General features: G+C 40.3%; 1 protein-coding gene across 2 annotated transcripts in view; it reads left to right on the top strand.

The window, feature by feature from the left end:
* The window catches only part of UBTD2 (ubiquitin domain containing 2), a 70,929-nt gene that overhangs the window by 36,485 nt on the left and 18,242 nt on the right, over positions 1-16,202 (top strand). For both annotated transcript variants that reach the window (XM_025389191.1, XM_025389190.1), the window contains exon 2: positions 9,320-9,556. In XM_025389191.1, coding sequence (XP_025244976.1) covers positions 9,382-9,556 — 175 coding nt within the window. In that variant the 5' untranslated portion in view covers positions 9,320-9,381. The remainder of the gene's footprint in view (positions 1-9,319; positions 9,557-16,202) is intronic.

Raw genomic sequence — 16,202 nt, 5'->3', positions numbered from 1 at the left:
AAATAAAAATTAAAAAATTGTTTCTAACAATTCTGGAGGCTGGAAAGTTTGAGTCAAGGTGCCAGCTGATTTGGTATCTGGTGGGGGCCTCCATCTTCCTGGTTTACATACATTTATCTTCTTACTGTGTCCTCACTTGGCAAGGTAAAACCATGTCTCCTCTCTAGTCTTAAAAGGTCACTAGTCCCATTCAGTGCTCCACCTCCAAATACTATCACATTGAGTATTAGATCTTTACCACACAAGTTTTGTGAGGACACACATGCAGTCTGTAGCCGTGTTGTGGAACTTCAATTATATAAACTACTTAGAAGAATCACCCTTTTATAACCCTATAGCTGTTTCAGGTAAGGATCATCAGTAGATACACTAAAGCATCATGAATATTCAAGATGTCAGAGATCACCCCATGTACTGGTAATTGCCAAGGACAAATTATATCATAATTATATTATATCATAGGCTTGACATTCAGTTGCCTTAACCAAGTAGCCAAACTTCGCCTTCTCGTGTGTGGCAACATAAAGAGTATGAGACATATTTGAGGAATTCTTACTCAGAATGTTTTACTTGACTCTAATAAAGCTTCTAAACCTAACTTCCTATTTGTAGATTAATACAAAGGGTAAAGGAACAAGTTAAAATGTCTTCACACATTGCCATATCCCCTGGAGGGCAAAACCGTCCCCAGCTGAGAAACACTGGCCTACATCAAATGACGACACATAAGCCTTGATTGGAACTTGGTGTGAAAACCATTTTGGGACAGTGGATAAATCTAAATAAGACTTTGTGATAGATGATATAATTTTTTAAAAATTTTTCTTAGGTATGACAACAATATTATAGTGTATTAATCTGACTGTTTGCCTTGCCATAAAGGAATACCTGAGACTGGGTAGTTTATAAAGAAAAGAGTTTTATTTGGCTCATGGTTCTACAGGCTGTACAGGAAGCATGGCACTGGCCTCTGTTCCTGTTGAGGGCCTCAGGGAGCTTGCAATCATGGCGGAAGGCAAAGGGGGAACCATTGCATCACATAGCAAGAGAAAAAACGGGGAGGAAGTGCTGTATTCTTTTAAACAACCAGATCTCATGGGAAGGGCACCAAGCCATTCATGAGGGTCTTCCTCTGTTGCCCAGGCTAAAGTGCAGTAGCACCATCACAGCTCACTGCAGCCTTGACCTCCCAGGCTCAAGTGATCCTCCTACCTCAGTCTCCAAGTAGCTGGGACTACAGGTATACACAACTACACCTGGCTAATTTTTGTATTTTTTGTAGAGACGAGGTTTTGCCATGGTGGCCAGGTTGGCTGGTTTCAAACTCCTGGGCTCAGGTGATCTTTGCATCTTGACCTCCCCAAATGCTGGGATTAGAGGTATGAGCCAGCACACCCAGCCAGCCTTATACTTCTTTTCAAAAAGACTTTTTTATTTACCATAGTGAGAACAAGTGTCAGAAAAGCCTTATACTTTCAATTATAGAGGTTTTATAATACCCGGCCCTACCAGATATCAAACTATATTATACCATCTGCAATTATATATATAATCTAATTATATCTAATTGCAGATGTGATGTGTTATCTGCAACTAATATATTATCTGCAACTAGAACTAGTTTTATTTATTTCTGGTCCTTAAACTTCTAGTTGTTTTATTCTGTCTCATTTTGCATCTAACACTGTTTCCAAATAGTGTTAAAAGTGGAGATAGTGGGCTTTTTTTTTTTTTTGAGCAGAATTTCGTTCTTGTCACCCAAGCTGGAGTGCAATGGCGTGATCTCAGCTCACTGCAACCTCCACCTCTGGGGTTCAAGCGATTCTCCTGCCTCAGCCTCCTGAGTAGCTGGGATTACAGATGCGCACCACCACGCCTGGCTAATTTTGTATTTTTAGTAGAGACAGGGTTTTGCCATGTTGGCCAGGCTTGTCTCGAACTCCTGACCTCAGGTGATCCACCCACGTCGGCCTCCCAAAGTGCTGAGATTACAGGTGTGAGCCACCGTGCCCAGCCAACATCCTTGATTTATGTGTGTTCCTTCTTTCTCTTGAATTGAAAGAAAAAAAAGTTCTCTACAATCCAAAAAAAAATGTAACTCATGATAAAGCCATTGCCCCCAACCAGTAAACCATCTTAGAGTTTATATACTACTTAAAAGTTGCAGTGGTCTCATGTTAGGTGATCATATTCTTTTATATATATAAAAATCTAAATAAGATTTAGATTTTTATATAGAGTTACATATATTTATAGATATATAGATTTATACATATAAATCTAAATATATAAATATATATATTTATTTATGATAGAGTGAGGGTCTCAGTATGCTCCCCAGGCTGATCTTGAACTCCTTGTCTCCAGTGATCTGTCTACCTTGGCCTTCTAAAGTGCTGGTATTACAAGCGTGAGCTACCACACCCAACTGCCTAGGCGACCATATTCTTAGTCCCAATTTCATATACTATCTTTCTCAGTAAAGTTGTTTTGTGGAGTGGGGAAGACTTTTTTTTTTTTTTTTTTTTGAGACGGAGTCTCGCTCTGTTGCCCAGGCTGGAGTGCAGTGGCCGGATCTCTGCTCGCTGCAAGCTCCGCCTCCCGGGTTCACGCCATTCTCCTGCCTCAGCCTCCCGAGTAGCTGGGACTACAGGCGCCCGCCACTGCGCCCGGCTAATTTTTTCTATTTTTAGTAGAGACGGGGTTTCACCATGGTCTCGATCTCCTGACCTTGTGATCCGCCCGCCTCGGCCTCCCAAAGTGCTGGGATTACAGGCGTGAGCCACCGCGCCCGGCGAAGTGGGGAAGACTTAATTGTATGCTTTCATAATACTTTTAATAAGACTCACCCATTAAGAAAAGTCTTGACCTGGTGCGGTGGCTCACGCCTGTAATCCCAGCACTTTGGGAGGCCGAGACTGGCGGATCACGAGGTCAGGAGATCGAGACCATTCTGGCTAACACGGTGAAACCCCGTCTCTACTAAAAAATACAAAAAACTAGCCATGTGAGGTGGCCGGCGCCTGTAGTCCCAGCTACTCGGGAGGCTGAGGCAGGAGAATGTCGTGAACCTGGGAGGCGGAGCTTGCAGTGAGCTGAGATAGCGCCACTGCACTCCAGCCTAGGGGACAGAGCAAGACTCTGTCTCAAAAAAAATAAAAAATAAAAAATAAAAAGTCTTGTAAAATCTGAGAACTATAGTTAAAAAAAAAAGTGGGGGGGAAAGTCTCAGAACATACAATGTTGCAGTAGGCTTTACAAAATGTTGCCTGTTTGTATGCTCAGATCATTGGTAAGGGGACTTACGCTCTTGAGGATCAGGGCTAGGAAGTCATTATGAAGTTATGTTGATTTTTTTTTTCTCCCCAATAAAGCTACCTCAAAAACATTGAAATTATATAAATGCCTTTAAAATTATTATGCTTCAATTGGTAAGCTTTAGGATATAAGCATGGCAGAAGTTCATTTTTATTTCATTTTTAATACAATTATAGCACTGAAGATGGTGTATCTAACCTGTCTAGGCAGATATTCCTACATGTGATCCTTAGTCTCTAATTTGTTATAGATGCTAAGTACCTTTGTCCGGTGATAACCATTCTGTTGGCCATAGTGAAGCCCATGGATGGATCATTTCTGTAGAAAAACAATTCAGCATATGCTTTATTTAGAGTGAATCTTTGTTCTTGGTTTGCTGTGTAAAAACAAGCAGCCCAGTAAGACATGAAGTGCTGTAATGGAAAGAGAGATCTGGACTTCGTTGTTACTGTGTTTTGTTTTGTTTTGTTTTGAGACGGAGTCTTGCTCTTGTCGCCAAGGCTGGAGTACAATGGTGTGATCTCAGCTCACTGCAACCTCTGCCTCCCAGGTTCAAGTGATTCTCTTGCCTCAGCCTGCCGAGTAGCTGGGATTCAAGGTGCCTACCACACGCCCGGCTAATTTTTGTATTTTTGGTAGAGATGGGGTTTCACCAGGCCGGGCACAGTGGCTCATACCTGTAATCCCAGCGCTTTGGGAGGCCAAGGCTGGTGGATCACATGAGGTCAGGAGTTCAAGACCAGCCTGACCAACATGGTGAAACCTTGTCTCTACTAAAAATATGAAAATCAGCCAGGCGTGGTGGCAGGTGCCTATAATCCCAGCTACTTGGGAGGCTGAGGCAGGAGAATCACATGAACCCGGGAGGCAGAGGTTGCAGTGAACCGAGATCATGCTGTTGCACTCCAGCGACAAGAGTGAAACTCCATCTCAAAAAAAAAAAAAAAAAGGGTTTCACCATGTTAGCCAGGCTGGTCTCGAACTCCTGGCTTCAAGTGATCCTCCTGCCTCAGCCCCACAAAGTGCTGGGATGTGAGCCACTGCACCCAGTGAGATCTGGACATTGAATTTGGGCATGTGCGTTCTAGTACAAGCTCATTATTTTAAGCCATCCTTGTTGCATCTTAGTTTCCTATCTGTCAGTAAGGTTGGATTGTACAATCTAAGGTCTCTTCTCCCTTTAAATTCTCAAACAGTAGAGAAGATTTGGATATCATATTGATGTTGGCATTTTAGGCATTTTAATTCCCATATCCCTATTTTTATTTTGGCAGTTAGTTGCTTTAGATAAAGGGAATATATGTATTATGCATGTATGTATATATGTGTATGTATAGTGCATTCTAAATTTACGTGAAAATATTTGCAAGTGTCCTTTTAGTTTAGCACCGTCTATTACGGAAGAGTTCTAATATTCCATTTCTTCCCTCATGCTATTGTCTTATGGAAACTGATGCTTCCAGTTTTCAACCTGTTAAAAGCTGTTGCTTGAGTCATCTTGATATTTTTACCTTATCCATGCATTATGGCCTCTTCTTTCTTCATTTGAAGAGTTCCTTCATTAAATCAAGGTTTTTCAAAGAGGAACCCAAAATAGGAAAACAATTATAATCATACTTAGCTTCAAAATTGATTGTTTTTTACCAATGTTAAAATGAGTTTTTGGTAGAATGCTTTAAATTATGTAGTAAAAATATTTTAAATTATGTGTTATTTAGATCTGAGAAACAAGCCTTACTTGGGTTTTCTGTGTGTTAGATCTATTTATTTGTTACAGAGTGGGAAGAAGTGTTTAAAGATTACAAGGAAAGATAAAGAGTGGGTGAATATGATTAAGAGGCTTCTGAGAAAAAGATGACTTTTGGACACGTTTTGAAAGAAGTGGTAAATGTGGATTGAAAGGGGAAAGGATATTTTCTAAAATAGATTGTGCAGTTTAACATTAGATTGCTTTATTGATTTTTTATTTCTCACATGTTAATTCATAGAGAAGTAAAGATGGTTGGTTACCTGCAATTTAAGGATAGAGAAGCAGAAATTTGGGGAATAAAAGATGTTTCCTGTCTTTAAATTCTTCACTGTTAGAGAGCATGGTACCTAGTCCTGTATGCTATGAATGATACCAAGCATCTCTCTTTTGGTATCAGCAGTCAGAAGATGTGTGAAGCAGATAAAACGGAAAGTTTCAGAGCATAAAATGAAATCCAGTTGAGTATATATATATTCCACATCTTACAAAAATGTTGGCTTGGTACAAACATGAGGTACTTAGCTGCCAGGCTGATAATCTATGTCCAAGTACTGCATTTTCAGAAATACAGGTTTGTGGCACCACCTGAACTCAGAGGATAAGATTTGGTGAACAAATGCCTATAAAGTGTACTCTGATAAGGCACAAGGAAGTGCATGGCAATCATAGGACATTTATTTAACATTTAAGGAAGGGATTTGGAAATTATGAAAAGAAGAAAGCCTGTATATTTTTGCCAAAGGACTTACAGATGTTATTTCATACAGTACCGCCAAGTTCATTTTTACTTATTTAGCAAACATTTATTTGCAGTTTTTATGGGTGGTTTATGAATATGAACTTAAATCCTCTTAACAACTCTAGTATTTTCATGTTTTCACAAGAGGATAGTTCAAATGCTTTTGCCAAATGCTAAGTTTTTTCCCAGTTACTTATTTAACAAGGGTTAATCATTTAGTTTAACATGAAGCTTGAAACCTCAGATTTTGTAGTGAAAATTCTGCACTGCTCTGTGGTTTGACTAAAGTAATTATGTTACAAAGATTTAATGATTTTAATAGTGGATATTCTATAGATAGATATTCTGTATTACTTACGTTTATGATACAGGCAGAAATAGGCAAACAAAAGTAATCTTCCTTCATGTCATAAACATTTATTTTGTCTTTTGCAGGATGATTACTATGAAACTTTTGACAGCATGTAGATTTGAAAATGCATTTGGGGCCTGTCGTGGTGGCTCATGCCTGTAATTCCAGCACTTTGGGAGGCTGAGGTGGGCAGATCATGAAGTCGAGAGATTGAAATCATCCTGGCCAACATGGTGAAACCCCGTCTCTACTAAAAATACAAAAATTAGCTGGGCATGGTGGCATGGGTCTGTAGTCCCAGCTACTCGGGAGGCTGAGGCAGGAGAATCACTTGAACCCAGGAGGCGGAGGTTGCAGTAAGTCGGATCGTACCAGTGCACTCCAGCCTGGGTGACAGAGCAAGACTCTGTCTCAAATAAATAAAATTTTAAAATTAAAGATAAAGAAAATGCATTTGGAATGATTTTCCTTAAGCAACATAAATGCATCATCTATTCTTTTTGTGGGACTTTGTTCTTCTATGCTTAGTACAAATGGAGAGAGGTGAAATGAACCTACCTCACATTTGTAAGGAAGGTGTTTTACAATTTTTCCAAGGTACTTTGAACTCTTATGATTGTTTTTCTGTTGTCTTCCTCTTTTCAAAGGCCTCTTCCTTTCATTTACTTTAGTTTTAGGTCCTGAGATTCTTCTGTAGAGGTTTTGTTGTTTTTTGTCCGTGCTCTGTAATTCTCTCAGAATGACAGGAAAGATTATACTGAGTTATGTCTCGTGCATTTAATGCATATTAGGCCAGATAATTCTGTAGAAATACTCAGGAAGACAAAAACTTTATTCAGATAAATATCTTACTGAGTCTACCTACTTACTGTGCCATCTTCCATTTCCTGGTCAGTAAGCTGAGTGTTGTCCGTAAACTGTCTCTAACTCATCTAAATGATAATGTAGCAGAAAGTAAAGTCCACCTTGCATTCCATCGTGTTGGTGCAATCAGTGGGTTGTTATCAGACCAGATTCTGAACATCTTCTAGAGAACTATGCTCTAGCTGCATTATCTGTATTATTTGGAAGAGGTAGGGAAAAATCATTAGTGTAGACTGTGTTTCTCACATTTGAATTAAATAGGCGCATCTGTAGTGTTACTCCCAGTAGACACGCAGTACGTATTTGTTGATTAAATAAAGAGACTTGGATTCTGTTTCCAGCTCTGCTACTAAATGGATGGATTTCCTGTTCTGCTTCCTCACCTTTGCAGAACTCACCTGTTTTGCATTTCACTAGGACAAGTTAGAGGGCAAAAAGTATTTAAGTTAATGCTGAGTGTTTTAAGTGGAAAACAGCTAGTCCTTTGGTGTGCCACCCTGAGGGGAGAGGACAGAAGAGACCTGACATGGCAGTCTTTATTGATCTTATCATCTGAGAGTATAGCCTGGAGAGTAGAGATAGCCCAGGGTCTGGAGTCATTTTATTTTCTGTTTTGAATTTCATCTGGCCCTGGGCCAATGAGGGAGTAGTCAATTTCATGGATGCTTTAGAACCAGTTTGAGAGTAATTTCTTTAAAATTGGTATTCTTTCTGCAATTAAATATAGAACATTGAATTTTGACACACACCCTCTCTCCTTCCCACCCGCTCTGTCATTTATTTCCCACCCACTCTTTTCCAACACTCTTATCTTTTCATCCAGCTTCAATTTTCTTTTTATATTCTATCCCATCTATCAAACTATTTCCTATCAATGGCACTGTATAATCTTACAGAGCCATAAATAAGAATGGCTCTGTAGGTCAGTATGACCCATGGAAATAGATCACAGATAATACACCACATAGGTGTCTGGGTGCAAGGATGCTGCATCAGACTTGTTTCAGCGCTACTACTACGTAACATTCTCTAAGGGGAGATGCTGCCACTTGCCCTCTGTTTTCCTCTTCTCTTGGGTTGAAACTACGGTACGGTATTGTAGTTCTTCTGCTCCTTGTGGTTCGGACCTAATCCCTTGGCCTAGCATCAAAGATTATCTCTTTTATTCCCAGTTCCTCAAAAAAACTAAAGTACTGATTCTACCCTTTGTAAATTAGTTCCTGTTTGAGTTCCAGAGAAAGGTACTTACAGTTCCTTGACTAAAGTCCAGAGAGTAGAATGCTAGAGGAAGCATTCCTCTAATCAGTTTGTTCATGATTCTGGTGGTTTGGCTCTTCTTTCTCTGGAAACTGAAAAGCAGTCTTTTGCTTCTTTGGATTTTCTCAGTTCCTACTTCCTGGTTTCATGTGTCCAAGCTACTATTGTCGTTTGGCTTCCCCAGTGTATCTTGCCTCTCTTTTATGGTGTCTCTTGACACTCATATCCTGCTCTTACAGTCTGATGAAACACTTGTCTTCTAGGCAGTTCTTTTAAAATGAACAAAACAAAATTTTCATTGTATTTTTAAAAAAAATTTTTAGAGCAGTTTTAGATTCATAACAGAATTAAGAGGAAGGCACAAAGATTTCCCATGTACCCCCAGTGCCTACACATACATAGCCTCCTTTCCCTGATTATCAACATCCTCCACCAGAGTGGTACATTCGTTACAACTATAATTCTCTGGGGGTTTTTTGTTTTGTTTTGTTTTATTGGAGATGAGGTCTCACTCTCGCCCAGGCTGAAATGCAGTGGTGTGATCATGGCTCACTGCAAACACAACCTCCCAGGCTCACGTTATCCCCCCACCTCAGCCTCCCAAGTAGCTGGGACCACAGGCATATGCCAACATGCCAGACTAATTTTTGTGTATTTTGTAGAGATGGGGTCTCACCATGTTGCCCAGGCTAGTCTCGAACTCCTGGATTCGAGCAATCCTTCCACCTCAGCATCCCAAAGTGCTGGGATTACAGGTGTGATCTACTGCACTCAGCCTGTAATTCTTTTAGTGATCCTGTGGAGAGGGTGTACTGAGTGGAAAAGAGCTACCAATTTGTTTTGCATAGAGCAATCCAATGTCTCTATTCACTTTTGTAGTTCCAAAATGTGTTAGAGGAATTTCAGAATGCACAAATTAGCAGGCAAATTTTTGGCTGCAATTTTGATGAAATAATCCAAAAGAGGAATGACCAGATACCTTTTGATACATATTTTATAAAATTTGGTTTTGATCTCAGTCTTTTATTTTTCTTCTCAGTTGCTCTAGGTCGTAACCAGCCTTTGAAAAAAGAGAAACCAAAATGGAAAAGCGATTACCCTATGACAGATGGACAACTACGCAGCAAGAGGGATGAATTTTGGGATACCGCACCAGCTTTTGAAGGCCGGAAAGAGATATGGGATGCCTTGAAGGCTGCTGCACATGCTTTTGAGAGCAATGATCATGAACTCGCACAAGCAATCATTGATGGTGCAAACATAACATTACCACATGGTAGGTTTGGTGTTCCTCAAGGACAGAAGGAACATAATCAGCTTTGTTTCTGATAGCAAGAAACCAAATGGGAGAGTTTTTTTTCCTTTGCTATGAATTATTCTTTTTTTTTAATGTAGCAAGGAATAGCATTCCTCTTTTTTTCTTGTACATCTTTCAGGTGGAGACAGGTTTTACTTTGTGTGTTTTTATATATATATATATATTTTTTTTTTTTTTAATATGTCTTAATTTCAGGAAAGAACTCTTGATCATCTAAAAAATTTCCGTGTAACCTAGTTCTCCAGGAAGACCTCTTCTCTCCACCCTCCCACCCCCACCTCACCAGCCTCATCCCCCTGCCAATCTACTGGAGCTTCCACTTCACTGGTTTCCTCCTAGCAGCGCTAGAGATAGAGTCTCAGTTTAGATTTTGTGAGCTGTAGAGACTCAGAGGTTGCTCCTTTTAGTCATTATACTTCCTTGTCAAGCCTATTTTTGGCGTAATAAGCAAACCCAAACTTAGAAGTGAGTCCCACATGTTTTTAAGGACAATTTTCCATGATTGTAGCCCTGAGCATTATTAGGAACTTCTCTCTTTGGTGTAGGAATGTGACTCTTTTAAGGATAACCATAAGCTTTGAGTGTTTCCAGGGATGTGCATATGCTGGTGCCATGTACATACTCTTGTTTGTTCTCCTTGATGAGAAACATATGAAAATTTTTCATGCTACATTGAGATTTAGGTGTTAATTTTGTATTTACATTTTTTTATTTCTGTATTAATATTCTCAGTATTCTCTTTAGTTTTTCAAGTTAATATTTTCAAGGTTGTCTTTTCAGATCTATGTAATAACCACCTTGCATTGATTTCTATTCATTATGATACTTTCATTGTTTTAATCCCCAGTATCTCCCTGTATCTATATTCTTAGAGGAACAGTGACTTTCATTGTTTAACCACTTGCTTTATGTCCTTTCACTCTATGTCAAATGACAGATTTTTATTTTATTTTATTCTGTTCTTTCTCTCTCTCTCTCTTTTGAGATAAGAGTCTTGCTCTGTCGCCCAGCAGGCTGGAGTGCAGTGGTGCACTCAGCTCACTGCAGCCTCCGCCTCCCAGGTTCAAGTGATTCTCATGCCTCAGCTTCCCCACCATGCCTGGCTAATTTTTTTTTTTTTTTTGAGACGGAGTCTCGCGCTGTGTCACCCAGGCTGGAGTGCAGTGGCGCGATCTCGGCTCACTGCAAGCTCCGCCTCCCAGGTTCAGGCCATTCTCCTGCCTCAGCCTCCGAGTAGCTGGGACTACAGGCGCCCGCCACCACGCCCGGCTAGTTTTTTGTATTTTTAGTAGAGACGGGGTTTCACCATGTTAGCCAGGATGGTCTCGATCTCCTGACCTCGTGATCCGCCCGCCTCGGCCTCCCAAAGTGCTGGGATTACAGGCTTGAGCCACCGCGCCCGGCCATGCCTGGCTAATTTTTGTATTTTTAGAAGAGACGGGGTTTCTCCATGTTAGCCAGGATGGTCTCGATCTCCTGACCTTGTGATCCACCTGCCTCGGCCTCCCAAAGTGCTGGGATTACAGGCGTGAGCCACCGCGCCCGGCCCCAAAGTCCCTTTTTTTAAGAGGCAGGTCTCACTCTGTCATCCAGGCTGGAGTGCACTGGCATGATCATGGCTCATTGCAGCCTCGACCTCCCAGGCTCAAGAGATCCTCCCACCTCAGCCTCCTAAGTACCTGGGACTGCAGGCGTGCATCACCATGCCTGGCTACGTTTTGCTTTTTGTGTTTTGTTTTGTTTTGTTTTGTTTTTTGGAAAGGCATGGTCCCACTGTGTTGCCCAGGATGGTCTCGAACTCCTGGATTCAAGCAGTCCTCTTCCCTTGGCCTTCCAAAGTGCTGAGGTTATAAGCATAAGCTGCTGTGCCTGGCCAAAAGATACTTAACTTACTATATCCTTGCCAGACTCCAAATCACCAAAGTTAATTCCAAATTAATTTTCTGATTAATTGTGATTCCAAGAAACATTCCTTTTTTTATGGCTGCCTGTTCTTTATTATGAAAGTTTATTAGCATAGTCTTGTGGTACTGATGTTATTGAGCACCCACGGATCACTTTTTCTATACATGTGTAAAAGTGATCCCTCCTACATTTGGAGAATTTATGATAGAATGCCATTTTCAGTGTGACTTTTTTTATGACCGTGAGTCTTTTTTGTTTGTTTGTTTGTTTGGAACTTATTTTATTTTTTTGAGACAGAGTCTCACTCTGTTGCCCAGGCTGGAGTGCAGTGGCGTGATCTTGGCTCACTATAACCTCCACCTCCCAGGTTCAAGCAATTCTCATGCCTCAGCCTCCCAAGTAGCTGGAATTACAGGCGTTCGCCATCATGCCCAGCTGATTTTTGTATTTTTTTGGTAGAGATGGGGTTTCACCATGTTGGCCAAGCTGCTCTCGAACTCCTGGCCTCAAGCTATCTGCCTGCCTCGGCCTCCCAAAGGGCTGGGATTCCAGGCGTGAACCACTGTACCTGGCCTCAGTATGACTCTTTAGTCCCAGTTTTCATGGGTAGTCTCTAAATTCTTTACCTTTATGTGATTGTGAGTTGGGAGGTGGTAGGCATCATCTTAGTCCATTTACCTTTTTCAGTTTTGTAATTATCGTCTTCATCTACTACCTTTATATAATATAAAGGGAAGGGGTCTTCCTTTACAAATAGTTTTATCATCCTTCTCTTTTTGATGTCTATATCTTCTATTTTTTGAGGAGAATATATGTTGTATAGACCTACACGTGGGTGGAAGAAGAGTCATGTATGTGTGATTGCGTGAGATCCAGAATGTTGGAACTTTTAATTTCTTATTTTGTACTTATAATTACCTGCTGGAATACCTGGTTGCATTCTGTATATTGTACCCTCGTTTAAAAGTTCATGGAGGCAAAATAACTCTGTTGCACATAAGGCCGGGGCTTATGCATGTCCTATCGGATGTGGGCTCAGATCACGGAAGACCGAAGTCCCTCATTTCTGCTTATCTATGTAAACTGCCAAGAAAATGTTCCCGGCAGCCCTACCTACCAACAGATCAGGGAGAATTACTCTCAGAAATTCGAGAATTATTAGATGCCCCTCTATTCCTCTTCTGTGTTTAAGGAATATTTTCTGCTTAAGTGTGGAATAATCAAGCCAATGTCTGAGTTTTTCTCTTTCAGAACTCTGTGATAACTTTCTGGGTATTAATATTGTCATTGGTACCCTTGATTGAATTCTTTTGTTCATATCTGAATCTTGTCAATATTTCTTGGACCTTATAATTTTGTTTTGTCATACACTCTAGCTCACCGTCAGTTTATAACTAGGCTATTCCATGCTTTTACCTAGACTGGCTTAGTGGTATTGCTGAAATTCTTTCCATCTTTTTTGTGTAATTACATGTTTGAAATTTTACTTTGGGCCAGGCGCGGTGGCTCACGCCTGTAATCCCCAGCACTTTGAGGGGCCGAGGCGGGCAGATCATGAGGTCAGGAGATCGAGACCATCCTGGCTAACACGGTGAAACCCCGTCTCTACTAAAAATACAAAAAATTAGCCAGGTGTTGTGGCAGGCGCCTATAGTCCCAGCTACTCGGGAGGCTGAGGCAGGAGAGTGGCATGAACCTAGGAGGCGGAGCTTACAGCAAGCCAAGATCGCGTCACTGCCCTCCAGCCTGGGTGACAGAGCGAGACTCTGTCTCAAAAAAAAAGAAAAAAATAGAAATTTTACTTTGGGCACATTGCATTGTGCTACCCAAAGCACTTTGTATTTTAAGTTTAAGTTATTGCATAGACTTGACTATTACTTAGTTCAGGTTTTGATATCAGATCTCGTCTTACTTCTGTCCCTACTGTATTACTTGCAACTGTATGACTTTGAGCAAATCACATCTTCTGTAAGCTTCAATTCTCTCATCTGTAAAATATGGATAAGAACTGTCTACCTCTTGGGATGGCTATGTTGATTAAATGTAGTGGTAATACATGTAAGTTGCTGATCAGAGTGCTGGGTATCCAAAAAGCACTTAATAAATAGTAGTGCTGATGATCTTATTTCTTGAACTCTGAAATTAACACGTAAATTCCCAGTTCCCTGCACCAAAATTCTGAATTTATAGATTTTGATCATTTTCTAAATTATCTGTTTTTTGAGACGGAGTTTCACTTTTGTCACCCAGGCTGGAGAACAAAATAACATTACACTTTTTAATTATCTTCCTCTGTTAATAACAATAAGTCTTCAGTTTATTCTCAAGTGGCAATGGGGAGAGTAAGAGGGAACTTGTCATAACTACCTGTTAATGTTATATTTACACATACGGTATATTTTCATTCTGGAAATTGACTCATATTGAGAATGGTATGAACATATATTGTGGAAAAAGCTCCCCATGCGATTTTGGTACCTGGTACCCCTTTCACAGTTTTCCTGTCCTATATGAGCTTTATTGTTCATGATTTGCACAGCATGTTGTTACTCCTTGTCTTACATTTCTTAAAGAGCTTATTTCCTTTTTCTCATTGATTGCTATTTTGCCATTACCTAGAAATCCTAAAAACATTCTTAATATAGTAGTTTACCAGTGAAACCAGGTTATAGGTTAGTGATTTGCCAAATTAGCATAAACAGGGTAAGAAAAAACAAGTAGTGTTTACACTTCTCACACATTTGCTGTGTAGTGAATAGTATACTATTTAGTAATTTTCAGTGAAAGCTTATTCAGAAACTGTGTCTAGTAAAGATAAACACTTAATGCTTTTTGTAATTATGATATAGAAGATTTAAAAAGATTTTAGGAATTGCCTACTCCCTTCCTCTACCTCCTGGTTTTCTAGAAAGGTAGTTGTTGATTTGTTTAGCATCTACAATTATCTCGTAATTCTTAGTGAGAGTATTTTTTTCTAACATGTTTTCCATATCCCAGCGATTCAAATGTAAAAGCTGTCCTCTTACCCTCCTTGAATAGATGGAGTAGCTAGCTGCTCCCTATTACTCAAACATGCTTTTCTACTGGGAAACAGAAATTTAACCCCGATTTTATTCATACTTCTTATAGCTAAATGTCGCCAGTTCTTCAGTTCAGCTTTTGAGGACCTGTTTTCTTTTGTCCTTAACCCTTAAGGGGTATGGGAGGTAGAAAAACTTAATTCTTAGAAGACTTAACTTTTTTTATTTCTCTTTTCACAGAGTTTGTTACATGGGTGGGAAAGGAGTTCCCCAGAATGTTTTCTTCTTTATCTCAGAATATATTAAATGTGCGTTATGTATAATAAAACTTAATTTTTTAAACAACAAAGGCACTTACAAATAGTATAAAGAGCATGTTATGTGTAAGGAACCAACGTATGAAAAGAACACTGGACTGAGAATCAGTAATAAAATACTCGAAACTCATGTTGTATGTATGTATGTATTCATTTATTTATTTTATTTTTCTTTTTTTGGAGATGGAGTCTGGCTCTGTCACCCACGCGGGAGTGCAGTGATGCGATCTTAGCTCACTGCAACCTCTGCCTCCTGGGTTCAAGCAGTTCTCATGCTTCAGCCTCCCGAGTAGCTGAGATTACAGATGTGCACCAGCACGCCCATCTAATTTTTGTATTTTTAGTTGAGACCGGGTTTCACCATGTTGGCCAGGATGATCTCAATCTCCAGACCTCAAGTGATCCACCCGACTTGGCCTCCCCAAGTGCTGGGATTACAAGCATGAGCCACTGTGCCCAGCCTCATGTTTTGAATTAACATTTAATTCTTATGCCTGTAATAATCACCTACAACAATCCCCATTTTGCACAGATCAGAAAACTGAAGCACAGAGAGGTTGCATCATTCTTCCAAAGTATAAGTCATGAAATTGGCATTTGAACTCAAGTTTTGGATCTAACAGTAACTAACGCAATTCAATGCCCCGGACAAGTCATTTCATCTCCCTGTTCTGTAAAGTGATTGCACAAGTAATCTTCAGTATTTGGTCTATGTCTAATGTTTTAGTTCCCTTGCACACTATGTAGAATACTTTAAAATGGTAAACTGTTAATATTAAAAGGAAAAAAGCAGATTCTCTTAAGACATAAACAGGAAATCCATGTGTGTAAGTCTTGTTTCTATTTTCCTTAGGTGTTTCAGATGCCCATTAAGAAGCAGGCCATGAATTTTGGTGTGGACTTTAAAGGTTCATATAATAATTTTTCAGGCCTGGCGCGGTGGCTCATGCCTGTAATTCCAACACTTTGGGAGGTCGAGGTGGGTGGATCATGGGGTCAGGAGTTCGAGACCAGCCTGGCCAACGTGGTGAAACCCTGTCTCTACTAAAAATACAAAAATTAGCTGGACGTGGTGGCGGATGCTTGTAATCCCAGCTACTCAGGAGGCTGAGGCAGGAGAATTGCTTGAACCCGGGAGGCAGAGGTTCTCAAGAGTGTGCCATTGCTCTCCAACCTGGGCAACAAAAGCCAGACTGTCTCAAAAAAAAGAATTTTTCATTTGGCCAGGCACAGTCGCTCATGCCTATAATCCCAGCACTTTGGGAGGCTGAGGCAGGCAGATCACGAGGTCAGGAGATGGAGACCATCCTGGCTAATAGGGTAAAACCCCATCTCTACTAAAAAAAAAAAAAAAAGAATTTG

This window comes from Theropithecus gelada, chromosome 6 (genome assembly GCF_003255815.1).
Source record: "Theropithecus gelada isolate Dixy chromosome 6, Tgel_1.0, whole genome shotgun sequence".
Classification (NCBI taxonomy): domain Eukaryota; kingdom Metazoa; phylum Chordata; class Mammalia; order Primates; family Cercopithecidae; genus Theropithecus; species Theropithecus gelada.
This window is presented reverse-complemented; position numbering and strand designations above follow the sequence as displayed.